The sequence below is a fragment of the Lonchura striata genome, chromosome 1A (genome assembly GCF_050655825.1).
Source record: "Lonchura striata isolate lonStrDom1 chromosome 1A, ASM5065582v1, whole genome shotgun sequence".
Lineage (NCBI taxonomy): Eukaryota > Metazoa > Chordata > Aves > Passeriformes > Estrildidae > Lonchura > Lonchura striata.
Window position 1 is genome coordinate 8,322,396 of NC_140741.1, and position 14,568 is coordinate 8,336,963.

General features: G+C 45.0%; 1 protein-coding gene across 1 annotated transcript; it reads right to left on the reverse strand.

The window, feature by feature from the left end:
* Positions 1-1,437: 1,437 nt before the first annotated feature.
* Positions 1,438-8,047, reverse strand: LOC110479025 (C-type lectin domain family 5 member A). The gene is made up of 7 exons (XM_085568656.1): positions 7,801-8,047; positions 5,718-5,792; positions 5,076-5,162; positions 3,623-3,682; positions 2,931-3,073; positions 2,185-2,294; positions 1,438-1,633 (listed from the first exon to the last, which is right to left on the reverse strand). The coding sequence occupies exons 1-7, from the start codon at positions 7,880-7,882 to the stop codon at positions 1,504-1,506; spliced, it is 687 nt and encodes a 228-aa protein (XP_085424782.1). The 5' UTR covers positions 7,883-8,047; the 3' UTR covers positions 1,438-1,503.
* Positions 8,048-14,568: the final 6,521 nt, after the last annotated feature.

The following is a 14,568-nucleotide window of genomic DNA, read 5'->3' on the forward strand; positions in this document are numbered from 1 at the left end:
CAGCTTCTCTGGGCAACCTGTGCCAGGGCCTCACTATGCTCCCAGGGAACAATTTCTTCCTCATATTCTCTAATCCTTCTGAAATAAGATCCTAGGGTCTGACACTGGGATTGTTCTGCTACAGCTTCATGTTCTTACACTGTTCTTTGGGGATTATAAATCAGGGAAAGAACTGCAAATACGTTTCCAAAGCATCTTGATGCAAGTAGTTAGTGAGGAGGATGGTGAGTGTGAGGGACATCAAAATGTGCTTTCAATTTAAAAAGAGAATTTTTTCTTGTAAGATTCTGTTTTCTCTTCCGATAGCCACAACATGCTGATGTACAGATTTTTTGACTGAGCAATTTTTTTTCCAAGAGGTAAAACCAGGCCTTGGATTTCTCAAGGACTTCACAGAGCTTTCTCCATCCTGCAGCTGAAGGAGAAAGCCATAAAAGGCACAAATAAAGGAGGAGTGATTCAGCCTGAAAGAACACTGCAAGAAGGATAATTCTTGGAGTCAAAAAAGGCCCAGGGTCCCAAGAGCCAGGGAAGAAGAGTGGCAGAGCTTTGGTGACATTCCATGTTTCCTGATAACAGCTCTGTTTTCCTGGTGCCACCTGTTTCTGCTATTGGATTGAATTTTCTGAGCAGCTAAAGCCCTCAGGCATTATTTCCTCACATGACCAATCTCCAAGGAAAAGAGGGCAGAGCACCATGTTGCCATTCTGTGTGGGTCATTCTCACACTTCTCAGCAGCTCCTTCACAGGTCACTGTGGGTTTCATTTTTCTGTTTTCTGTCCAGATCAGCTTCTCCTGGGACTCTGTTCTCCAGGCCTTGCTGGTCTCTATTCAGTACCCTTCCCCAGCACATCATAAATCTGACATTCCTTCACTTCCCCCACACAGGATTGCGCTGATTCCCATTCTCCCCACAAGCTCAGGGATCCGAGGTGCTCATGGAACAGTCTGGGACAGGGGAAGATTTATATACAACCCCACCTGACCTTATCCTGTCCATCCTGGCAAGGAGTGGGGTTGCCCTTCCCTACAGGATCCCAACCAGAAATCTGTGCTGCCCTTCCCTTGTGGCTGCAGGCAAGGCCAGGCTGTGGCCAGGTGGGGAAAGGTCCCCTTGTGCCCAGGCAGGGCTGGGAACAAAGGGCTGTGGATGGATGTGACTTGCAGAGTCAGGATCAGGCTGGAATCACCCCTGTCCCCAGGCTGGACTCCTCTCCCCTGGCAGTGCCTGCCTGGAAATGCCATCTCTGGCACGAGACAGTCCCAGACTCCTCCTGTGCCAGTGCCAGCTCTTGCAGAGGGGATCCCTCCAGCCTCAGACACCATCAGGGAAAGGCTGGGCTGGGCTGGGCCACCAGTCTGGAGAGAGGCTGCAGGAGAGCCTGGGAGCAGAGACTGGGCAGCTAAAGAGAAATGAGACACATCCCACCCACGGGTCCTACAGGAAGCTGAGCATAACATATCAGCCCGCACCTCTTTATTAAGCTCTCCTTCTGATGCCTTTATGGAATTGTTGCAGCTTTTTCACACATATTTTGTGTTGTTTGGGATCCATCACAAGGTGCAGTATGTACTTCACCAAATCCAATGGCTGTGCAGTGATAGTCCCGGTAAGATCCATTTAGATTAAACCTGATCAGGGGAAAAAAGAAAAATTTGATGACATTACTGACATGCAGTGAAAGGCAGAGTGGCACCTGACCTGGCTGCTAAGATGTGTTTGTGCTACTGGGACCAGGAACTGCCTTGTTGGAATCCCCCTCCCATCCCACATTTTTGTTCCCCACAGCTCCACAAAAGTTTCTGGGCAATGCTTTCCCATCCAGAAACATTCCCCTGCTTTGGTCCCCTGCACCCAATGGTGCTGACATCACCCTCTCTCTTGTCCCTGCATCCTGTCTGCTTCCTTTCCCCAGGAACTGCATCCAGCCAGATCCTTCCTTCCCCAGCAGAGCTACAGCTGTGTCCTCTCCTGCCATCCTTCCAGGACAGCCCCGTGCTCCCTGGCCTGAAAGGCTCCCTTTCCTTGGCACAGGCATGTGCTGAAGCACCTGCATCCCGAGGAATCCCCTTCCCCCAAACCACAGTCCTGGATCTCCCTTGGGCTCTCTGCTCTTTGCTCTGCCTTTGGGATTTTCCTCTCCCAGACATTGCATGGCAGGGACTTGCTGGAATGAGCTCACATGGCTGGGTTGAGTTCCACGTTGTTGATCCACTTCCACTTCTGCCCCTCTTCAGGGCGTGTGAGCCCAAGTAAGTAGTAGTTATATCTTGATTGGGAGTGAAGGTAGCTCTGGAAAGGAAGCCAACAATGGGGATTTGTGAAAATGACATTTTCTCCACCAGAGGCACAGAGGGCTCAGTGCTGCACAGGCAGCACAGAGAGTGCAGTGTGCCCCCAGCCACAGCACCTCTGCTCACAGCTCCACAGGATGAATTTCTCCATTTCTATTGAAGGTCATCACCCTTTTGAATGCCCCTTATGACTGTAATAAATGTAATAATACACCGGTGCCATTACAGCTGTACATTGCAGTCAGACAGGTGTGACTTGATACCCGGGGACACTTTTCCCTTCTGATGGGGCTGGCAAAGCCTTCTCAGGTTTTGTCACAGCCATGGCTCTCACAAAGAAGTGTCTGTTCAACCTCCCTGGCCTGTGAACTAAATCCCTGCAAAACCCCAGCCAGCTGGGCAGGGAGTTTTCTCCTTGCCATGGGATCAGGCCTGGGCACAGAAGGACTCCAAGCCCCAGGAAGCCTCTCCCTGTGCAGGGCTTTGCTCCCACTGCCAGGGCTGGCGTGTCCATGGCTCGCAGCAGGTCCAGAGCCCAAGGACATGTGACAGGAGGTGGCACAAGTGTCACTGCTCAGCCCTTGGCCAGGCAGCTCCAGCCCCCCGAGCAGCTGCCCCAGGAGTTGGATCTCACCAGCTCTTCCCTGCTGTCAATGACCACCAGGTCTGAGCCCATGGCAGTGCATTCTGCACGAGAGGCATTCCAGCTCTTTGGTTTTGCCTCTGGAGAAAAGAAGTAGCAATTTCTCCCATGTTTCTCCCATCGTGGGTGGCAGCCTGCAGAAGGGAAGAAGAGGTGTGGAAAATCCATGTTCATACTAACCAAAGGATGCCATGATAACAGAGAGGTGAGAGAGGCAGTTCCAGCCCCAGAAATGCCTGTGTGCTCCTGCTGGGAATTGTCACCAGTGCACCAGGGACTCCCACAGCCTCTGGAGCTGACAGCAGCCCAGAATCACCAGGCAGGGAGCAGCACAGCAAACATGATCCAGCCTTTCCCATCTTTGCTCAGCAGATCCTAAACAGCCACAGGGGATTGCACTGAGTCGAAAGGCTGGTAATGGAGGGCCTTGGAAAAGCAGTTGAAGCCTATTGTGCATCCTGCTCTCAGCAGTGCTGTGCTTCCAGAGGGATTGTTCCTCCAGTGCCTTCCAGAGCTCATCCTGGGGGTGTCCAGGATAAGGTTTGTATTCCTGAGATGGGAGGGGTGTTCTTTCTTTGTGTCCCTTCTGAACAAAACCCAGTCACACAGCTTCCCCTGTCCCCTTCACAGTCAATGCCACAGGCTTCTGGAAACTCCCTCTGCAATGACAGAGGATTACCCACCTAGTGCCTCTTCAGGGATGGTTCTTGTTGAGTCCTCTTGGCTGCCTGCAGTTGGACCATCTGGAAATAAGAACACGATTTCTGCTTGCAAGGAATGGTCACTGTGCCATGCACTGTCAGAGCTCTGCTGCACCTCACTGAGCCCCTTCACCCAACACAGAATGCAAACTCTGCTCATGAGAGTACTATAAAAATCATTAAATAGCTAGGTGATGTTCCACTGAGTAAAGGGCAACACTTTAGTCCATTTAAACAAGTTGTATCTTAATAACATTGGATTTGTTAATAACAAGACCTATTGGAATATTCATACAAAACTAAAACTTAGCATAAACTCATAAAGCAACAGTTTTTATTTGGAGAACACGTGAAACCTGTGTGCTCTTGAACTTAAGAACTGCCTTGATTTAATTTCTCAAGTTTGATCTTGATCTCAAGTTTCTTAGGCGTATTTTTTCAGGTCTGTAGCTGTTCTGAGCCAATACTGAGACCCACAAAAGAACTATAACTGAAGCCAGACCTGGATCTAAGTCTAAGGACTCCTCTTTCAATGTTAGATCCTTTTATTTTCTGTTGGTTTATTATTTGTTTTTCATTTGCCCCACCCTTTGCTGTTGGATGTTTATAAATGTCAGAGCACTGTCAGATATCAATCCTGAACTCTTTGCCTTAAAAAAGCAGAATGACTTGCCTCCCCCAGCCCTATTCTTTAAGTTCCAAGGATCAAAGACTTTGCCATGCCTTCCACATGTGCATTTCTGAGCAGGTGGCAAACTCTGGGACTTGAGAGTTATTGGTGGTGGAAGCTTCTCAGGCTTTCTCAGCTATCAAAGGATGGAAAGAAACAAAAAAATCCACCTGAAATTTTAAAATGGTTCTTTAAAAATTTTAAAGGAAATACCAATTGGGTCTATTATTTTTTTCTGATGAAAATAAGATATTTTTTTACTACAAAATATCATTTATCAGTTTATGTAGCTCAAATTTGTTATGATCTTAAGCAAACTCCTGTAAGATGTGATTTAGTTGCCTCCTTCAAATGAACTCTAATTCGTAATTATTTTAAGATTTGTGGTGTTATGGACATCTTGGTCTCATGCTACAACCTCATCAGCTTGTGGGATTCTCACAGATAGCAATTGTATTACTGGTAGGCATTATCGAATCATCACTTGTTTCATCAAATCATGTGTATAATAAATTCTTTGTCATTTGAATGTTGTCGGTTTTTCATTGGGATTTTGGCTATTTTATCTCTTTAAATTTCCAACTTTCAAACCATTCAACTCTCTTACAGATTTCCTCTTATAGCTATGATTGGCTAAAAACTGCTGTCCTTTGCCTTCAAACCAAACTTCCATTCCTACTGGCTTTATATGTCATGCCCTGTACCTCAGACCATGGGAGAGAGACACAAATTAATTGCTGTTATGACACTAACAAAAGAACTTACATGTGATTATTAAATATACTGCCAGGACCAGTACGAGGATTATCACCACCAATATAGCAGCATGTTTTCTGGAACAACGGCTTTTACCTACAGAAGGATAGAAAAAGAAACATTAGGGGAGCAGCTGGACAGAAGCACCTTTGCCCTGCATTCCAAGGTGCGCTTTCCAGGCTCCCACTGGGAATCTGGGACCTTCCAGATCTGCAGGCTGGAGCCAGGCTCAGTGTCCTGGTGTTTCCCTGCTGGCTCTGGTCACCTGCACCCAAGGAACTGAACAGATGCCAACCTGCCATGGGTTTGAGGAGAGCTGAAAAGGAGGAGAGTCCTCACAATCAGTGCCTGCCCTGTGCTTCCTCATCTCCTTTGCTCACTTCCCAGTGCTGCGGGGGACAGGAGCCTGGGCTCGGGACTGTCTGGGTGTGGCCCATCACATCCTTCTATTCCTCTGCCAGGAAAGCCAACAAGTGTTTAGTGGCACAGAATGCAACACCTCAGCTGCTCCTGCTCTGAGTGTGGAAAGCAGACAATTGTATCCTCCTGCCTCCTCATGGTTTTGTGTCACTGCATGTTTGGGGCATCAGGATCAGCCCCTCTCCCCTTCTTGTTTGAATTCTCATCACTTTAACAGACAATTAAACTCACCTGATGATTTGCAGTTTGCTGCAGCATTTGTCTCTTGGGATTTCACTTTCACTTCTGCATAGGTACAACTTGAGCCTGGGACCAAGAAGAGAGCACAGAGAGATCTGAGAATCAACTTAAATGAAACAAAAATTACTGAAATGGTGAGAAATGCTGAACAAAGGACAGCAGCTGGTTGATGTGACTGTAGTTAACTATGCACAAATTGTATTTTTCTCCATTATAGGCACTGATCTCAGCTCTGTGGTGACCAGGAAGAGGACCCAAGGGAAGAGCTGGAGCTGTGTCAGGACAGGGTCAGGCTGGATATCAGGAAAAGGTTCTTCCCCCAGAGGGTGCTCAGGCACTGAACAGGCTCCCCAGGGAATGGTCACAGCCCCAGGGCTGCCAGAGCTCAAGGAGCGTATGGACAGCGCTCTCAGGGATGCACAGGGTGGGATTATTGGGGTGTCTGTGCAGGGCGATGAGTTGGACTGGATGATCTTTGTGGGTCCCTTCCAGCTCAGGATATTCTATGTTCCATGATGACACTTTCACCCTTGCAGCACTTGCTAGAGGCAGGAAGAAAATTAGTTTCTCTCCAAGACAGACAACACCAGAGGGTACAGGGGCATATAAACACATTGTCAGTCTTGACAAAAGGGAAGAAATGTGCCAAGGGTGGCCTAAGGAGGTTCACCCAGACAGGAGTGGTGAGAATGACTAAAACATCAAAGCCTGAAAACTGCAGATTATGCTAAATTTGGAGTGGTTTGAGATTTTATCAAAAATTAACACGATAACGTGGAGAAAATAACGTGGTGAATTCTATTATATCATCTGCAGGTAATAAATACAAAACAGCAGGAAAGAAAACATATGGAGAGGAAAGCAAGGTCAGAGGGAGATAAAAAGTGGGTAGAAAGTAAAAAATAGGACGTTGTAATGTTATAAATCTCTCAAAGTCATCAGGATATACAACACTGAGCCTTCTGGGTTCTATCTCTGTACACAGCTAAGATAGAAGTCAGGGTTTTGAGCTCTTCTCAGAAGATGGTGATGATATCTGGGAAATCTTGTGCATAAATTCAGTGAACACCATAGAAGAGTGGATAGGAGCTTTCCAGAAAGAAAACACTCAAATGTTACTAGAAATTGATCAAAATTTTGAATAGGAATACAAGGGTAAAATTCTAAGGAATATGGAACTTGCAATCAGGTGGCATCTGTTGTGGTCAATTAGGCCCTGAATTCATCTGTTGAAAGGGATTGTAAAACCCTGTTTCCTGGTGTTAATAACTCCACCCATCCGAAAAGACGTGCAGAGGGTTCACACATTGTGCTAAAGACAAGAATTAGATGGCAATAAATAATTTCTGCCAGAATGAAAGCAGGGGATAGAAAGAAAGGAAAGAAAAATGAAAATTAAATACAGAGAAACACTCTATGAAGTCTGCTAATTTTTAGGATCTAATTTCATGGCAGATATTGCAGACAGATATGCAATCACTTTAAACTCATTAAAGAAAGATAAATCCTCAGTTAGAAGTTTGCAAAGTGCTTAATCCTAAATAAGACTAAACCTGTCTATAAACCATTTCCCACCTGTGCATTTAACAAGCAGTTTGGACAGCCAGAGCAGGAGGAGAAGCCCCCAGGCAGTGGTGCTGTGCTCAGGAAGCAGGAACAGCTGTGCAAGAGACTGCTGTGAACACCAGCAACAGCAGCCACTCCATCCGGAGCAGTTTGCTGCAGGAATCTCAGCCTGCTGGGGGACAACTGGCCAGGGCCAGGAGCAATGGATGTTCAGCTCTGGAATGCTCTCCAAAATGGACAAAAATGACTCTTAATATCACAGCACAGACACTGCCTCACACTTGCACCTCAGCAAGAGAAAAGTAGATCTTACAACAACTTGCCTTTGTAAATACAAACAAAAACAAAACCCTCTCTGGACACTCCACCTGCAGTTTTCCAGCACTGGCCCTCATGTTTCCCTTGTGCTCTTTGGGACTTTGGAGCTCCAAGGACCTCTCTCAACAGATGTGTGTGGGAGAGAGACTGGAGAATTCAAAGAAAGCTCAGTGCTCAGCACTGGACCTACCTTGGACATCTGAGACCGTCAGGATTCTGGGTCTCGTTGGTTCAGGTAAGTTCAAGTCAGCATAGAGGACGTTTTCTGCCATTTTTGTTCCACTCTCTTCTTTCCTCCCTTGGCTGTTCTGTCAGTGGCACTCTGGGCTGGGAACAACTCAGAGGTCCCTCCCCTCTCTAACCTTCAGGAGGAAGTTCATGACTCTTCTGGTCACACATCAACTTCTAGTGAAAAGAGAAGTTTATTTCTGCTTCATCTTTTGATGGCACAGGGTTTTATGTCAGTACCATGAGGAAATATACGTTGATGGGCTCCCTGAGGTCACCTGTCTTGGGAAGTGGTTCAGCTATTGGAAGTGTCTTGAATTCCCATTGCTTCACCCCCCCCCACCCACAAAACACTTTGTCCTGCTGTGTCTTGAGCATTGTGGGCTCTGTGCAGCTCACAGACATTGTCTGCTTCTCTACAAGGGAATTTGAGAGGCAAAATGGGGATCAGAACAGGGGATTTGTCCAGTCTGTTTTGGGAAGCCCAAAAGGTGCTTAATATACAAAAGCAGCCCCAGGAATAGTGCAGCCTAAACAAAACAATCCCTTGGCTTTTTAAGTTTGTAATATCCCTCTGGGCAGTTGGGGTCATCTGTGTCCCCTCTCAACTCCTTGTGCACCCCTAGCCCCCTCAGTGGTGGGATGGGATGACAAACAGAGGACTCTCACTCTCTTTAATCTCTGCTCGGCAAAAACTAAAGCATCCCCGTGTTCTCAGCACTGTTCCAGCACAAGTCCAAAATATAGTCCATACCAGCTGATAAAAAGGAATTTAACTCTATCCCAGCCAAAACCAGCCCAGGGCCCTAGAATTTAAGAAGGATGTGAAGGTCCTTTAATGGAGGCTCAGACGAAGGGAACAAAGCTGGTGAAAGTGTTGGAAGGAATGTCCTGTGAGGAGAAGCTGAGAATTCCATGGTTTGTTAAGTTTGGAGAAAAAAAAAAAAAGGCTGAGGCTCTTTTCTCTCTGGAGTCCCAGCACAGGAACAACATGAAACAGTTGGAGAGAGTCCAGATGAGGCCGACAAAGTGTTGAGAAGCTAGTGAACTTTTGCCAGGAAGAAAGTCTGAGAGAATGAGATATTTTAGTCTGGAGAGCAAAAGCTTTGGGGTGACCTGATTGTGGCCTTCTGGGGCCTGAAGGGAGCTACAAGAAAGATGGAGAGAGACTCTTGACAGGGGCCTGGAGTGCCTGACAAGAGGAAACAGCTTCACACTGACAGTGAGTGGGTTTAAATTGGATATTAGGAAGAAATTCTTCTCTGAGAGGCTGGTGAGGCCCTGGTACAGATTCCCCAGCTGTGGCTGCCCTATGCCTGAAAGTGTCCAAGGTCAGGTTGGATGGAACTCTGAGCAACCTGGGATAGTGGAAAGTGTCCCTATCCATGACAGAGAAAGTGAAATGAGATGATCTTAAGGTCCCTTCCAACCCAAACCATTCTGTATATTATTGTCATTCTAGAAATATAACACATGGCTTTTCTGATTTCAAACTATAAGACAAAGTTGAATGTTTTTAAATAAAATAAATACCAATTCTGATTGAACCTATTTCTTCCACAGAAAGACAATTTTGTGTTATGGATATATTCTCTCAGAGCCATCAGATCTGGAACACCACAGAGGCTTCTTCAAAGAGCCAGGGGTGTGTTCTGGCATACTCCCCGGGTGGTGGGTTTGAGCCCGGCTCGAACAGGGGGATAGTCCCCTTGCCCTGGGTTCCCACAGTATACTGTGCCTCATGTCCCATAATCAGAGGCCCAGAGAAGCCAAGCAAACACCAACTGTGTGTGAGAAAGAAGAGGAAGTGAAGCAGTTTCTGTGGTGGTTGATGACTCAGAAGTTTGTACTGTGTTCAAATGAAGGTTTGCAGTGGCCCTCAGACCTGACAGAGAGATATGTCCAGAAATTCTGTGACAGGATGAAGTACTGAGGTCTAAACAACAGACCCTGACTGAAGCATGAACAACAGGCCCTGAGCTAAAGTTGCCTCTAGATGAATCTTCCAACCAAATGTTATATATATAAATTCAATCATTAATGAACTATTGTTATATGTGTTTGTTTATTGGCAAAACATGTGTTTATGTTTCCATATCCAGAAGCTGGATAAGGCCACATCTGGCCTAATTAGGGGGGTACACAATCAAAGACAAGTCCCTTGGTTCCTCATTGAGCCCTGTCCAGACTTTGGGAGAAATCCAATAGGGGAATGAAACTAGAAATTATGTCAGCTTGTTTGTTTAGGAGTATAAAAAATGGACCACTGTCACAACAAAGTTGGGAAGCCATTCCACATCTCCACAAAGCTGGAATGGGTTGGAAAGAATCTTAAAGTTCATCTTGTTCCAAACCCTTGCCATGGGCAGGGACACCTTCCACTATCCCAGATTGCTCAGAGCCCCATCTACCTGGCCTTGGATACTTCCAGGCATGGGGCAGACACAGCTTCTCTGGGCAACCCAAAGTATTCTGTGACTTTTCAGCTCCACCAAGTCTTAATTTTTTTTTTTCATTCAGATTTTTCCTTCCTATTAGGGAATTACATTGCTAATTTGAGTGTAGGAAACATCCATTGAGTTCAATCAACTTTTTTTCTGTTTTTATTGCTGGTTTTCTGGAGTGACAAGCACATGATAGCATCAATCCCACAAATTTTGCCATAAAAATAGTGCCCCTCCCTCCTGTGGAATATTGCCTACACTGATTAGCAGGTTGTGCTGCATCTTGAGGGAGTGCTGACTGTGTGGGCCGGTGCTGTTTGACGAAGGAAGGTGCAATACCCCACTGAGTTGATGCTTTTGAACTCCATTTGACAAGGATGGTGCAAATATCATGGGGGGGAAGTTAAAACAGGGCTCCAGCTCCCCTTGTAAATCCTTTTATGTGATACTGAGATGCTGCATAACTTAATACTGGAGATAGCACACAGGGTAGTTTGTATTGTATTTCTTAGCACTTAGCCACACTTTTCAGCATTTAAATGTATACTTATTATGTGTCTGTGGTATTGTGTATTTCCCACAAAACTATGATGGGGAGTGGTAAATATCTTCAATAATTTAAAGATATTTTAATGTGTGTCTATATGGATGGGACAATGGGCCTGCATGTCTGTGTTAATAATGAGATGTCTGTGTTAATAATTCTGCTGTAATTCATTAGCACCTAATGAATTTGGTTTCGTAAACTCTAGCTAAGGACATGGGCAACATCTGACAGCATTTTCCTAACAGATAACCCCTCACACTCCCACTTCACTCCTACTCTTGCCAGCTCTACTTCCATGTTTCCAAGAAGAGTCATGTCCATCTTTCAGCCTCTGCAATCCCAAACTCAGTGTGGCCATGACCAGGAAAGACAGAAGAAGGGGAGATTTTAAACATACCAGTATAATACTTACATTGTGCAGCCCCAGGTCAGAGGTGAAGAATCTTCTGGGGTCAGTTGAGTCCACTGCGTCTCTGTACCTCATCAAGAAAACAGATTTGGTAAATATTTCATTACAATATCCAAATTCAAAGAGAAGTAGTTTGCGAATCAGCTATTCTGAAATAGATGAAATATTTAAATATACATTATGGACAAAGAATGGAGTAAACATTTGGAAGAACAACCCTCCTTTGTGAAAGCAAGCCTTTGGGCTGGCTTTTCACCCCTTGACAATACTCGGATAATGACTTTTTTTGGTTGTAGTAAAAAGGAAAATTAAAACAAAAACCAAGGATGTGAGAGAGAGAGGCTTAGAAAGAAGATTTCAAATAGAAAAACCTCACTTAAATTCCACTTACAGTAACTAGGATGTCTATCCCTCAAACTATCTGTTCCTTGGGTTCAGTGGATGTACTTGACAGCTGAGCAAATGTGGATTTTTCTGGATTTAATGTGCTTGCTTACTGTATCCAGACCTAAAATAATTGGGAGATATTTTCTGATATGTAAGATTTGAAAGATTTTCTCATATGTAAGATTTGAAAAAACCTGTAACTTTTCTGGGACCAAAATTATTTTCTAATATAAACAAAGAGTTTCTGCTGCCAAGGAGGAAAAAATAATCGTTAACATTAAATATATTTTCTGAAAATAATTGAATGTTTAATACTTTTGAAAGCAAACATTTCAATTTTTCCTTTCAGGATGTTATTTTAGGCGAAATTAAATGCTTTGGGCTTACCCCAAATCACTTTCTAGATATCATTACTAAACCAATAAGAACAAGTGTTTCTTCTGTTTTTTCCTGCAGTAATTCAGAGCCAAAAGGTCTCTGTCTGGGTCACAATCAAAAAAAGATCTAAAAAGTGCTTTTGACAAGAATCACTTTGCAATCAGCTGATGACCATAAGGAAGGCTGGCTACCTCACTCCCTCCAAAGTTTACCCATTTTTAGACAAACATTGTGACACATTTTGTGCAACATATATTTTACTGTTATGTGAAAGAGGAACTGAAAACAGCTGAGCAGAGCAAAACTACTGAAACTGGCAAACTGGTATAAATTCTTTCTCTCTGTATCTGGGTAAAATAAAGCTGCCAATTTCTCTTTTATACTTAAAATAAAACAAAACAACAGCCTGGTTTTTATTTAGCAGCCTTGGTGGCATTTTTCTCTCTCTAAACTCCAGCTGCTTTAACATCAGACATCTGTACTTAGTGGTTTCCTGACAGTGGAAAAACATTTCCCAGGGATGTCCTATCCTATGCCTGACATATTTAAGTGTGCCGAGGCCTCATCACCATCACAGGGAAAAATTTCTTCCTCAAATCCATCTAAACCTGCTCTCTGTCAGTGTGAAGCCATTCCCTTATCCTCTCACTCCTGGCCCTTGGCAAGAGTCTCCATTTTTCCTGTGGGTTCCCTTCAGGCACTGCAAGGCCACAATGAGGTCACCCCAAAGCCTTTTCTTCTCCAGGCTGAACAATCCCAGTTCCCTCAGCCTTTCCAGGCTGAAGATTCCCAATCCTCTTAGCCTTTCAATATACCTTTTTTTCCAACATACTTGGAGCATGACCCTTGGCAAAGGAGAATGAAGAGGATATCTTTTCAACTTACAGAGAAGCAGATGCTGCCATTTCAGAAGGCACCTCCTGTCACAATGTCAGATCCAGGCAGCTCTCCATGAATCTACAGTGTGGATGAGGCAGTGTGGATGTGCAGCTCAACCCCATCAGCTCCTGTTCCTCATGGTCCTAGCAGAGGTGGAACATGCTAGAAGAATCCAGGAAGGTGGGGAAACACAGCAGTGGAGATGCAAGCTGGCCAGAACAGAGGCAAGAGAGGAACAAGAGGAAGAGCATTCTCTTGATTCCTGAAAAGATCACCATCATCTCTGCAGTCTCTGAGTCTTGCTGGTACCTTGGGTAGCTAGGAGAAACCCAGTTTATAATGGAAGTGCCCAAGGCTGGGCTGGTTGCCAGGAAGGAGGGATGGAACCCAACTGTTCTATATTCAATTTAAAATGTAGGAAAGACCAACACTTTACATAACATGCCCTGGCACCTTGCCTGAGTGAAACTGTACTAAGCCATCTCATATACATCTTTGAACATTTTTAGCACCTTTTTTGCCCTACAGAACCAAAACAAGGCAGCCAAGTGCTTACCTCCTACTCAGTACTCCTCAGGGTGGGTGAATGTTGGCTCTCCTCACCAAGGAAAAGGGGCTCTTCTGATGAACTTGTCTTGCCATTGCAGATTCTAAAATGAATCCTGATTGTGCCACTGTGGTGGGATGGTTATGGACAAGTTTGTAGGAAAGAAGCCAAGTCTTAATGCCAGGGCTTATCAGAGGAAGCTGTTGTGGCACATGGAAAGGGCTCCTGTGATAGCAATCTGGAAGAGCAGAATAAGAAAAATGCCTCTGCTCCATGTAGTATACCTTGGTGGGAGTGAGTCAATGGAGAATAGTGCATCATCTCTTGTGCTGCCTGAGGCCTTTCAGTGTAATGACATAAAAACAATAACCCTCAGCAGGTTTCTCACCAGTTCTGCCAGGAATTGCCTTGTCCATCGTCTCCAATTTGCCCAATTGCATAATCCACTACAAAACTTATCCCAGATCTGTGGATTCTGGAGGATATGGTAGTTTATTCCTATTAACTTGCAGGGAAAATGCAGAAAAGCCATTTGTGTTATTTTTCTGGGGCAAGTGTTGGAAGAACAGATGAACGATAGAGAAGGAAAGTTACCTATCTGATCCTCAGGCACAGGGTTTAAAGAGATCAAATTGCATACAGATTGCTTGAATCCCAGGTCATGTTGTTGACAATCCTGCTTTAGACAGCAAGTATATTTATGACTTCTTATTTCAGTTCTCTAATCAAATGCTGACACTTTTCATACTGTCTGCTCCAGAGGCCCAAGACTCTGGTTTTGGGGGGAGCCAGGGCTGAGGGATACAGTAATGCAAATTGAGTATTTGGAGGTTAGCACAGCACAGGGATATCAAAACTGAGAGACTTTGGCCTGTCTGGAGGATGAACCAAAGACAGAACTAATCATGAAGTGGGGAGGGAAAAAGGCAAGTGGATCTGCATCTTGCAGAGCTGCCTATGGGTGACTTGTTCTCCACTTTTAGGCAGAAAATCCCTTCCTCACATGGAGAAGAGTGTGAGATTGGAGGATGCAACTGAGACACCGCTGGAATGTGCAACTCTCCTGCAATTACAAGGAGAAGTAGTTTGGCTGTGTGACAAGGATTAGAGTTGCCTGGTCTCTTGGGTGGAACAGGATG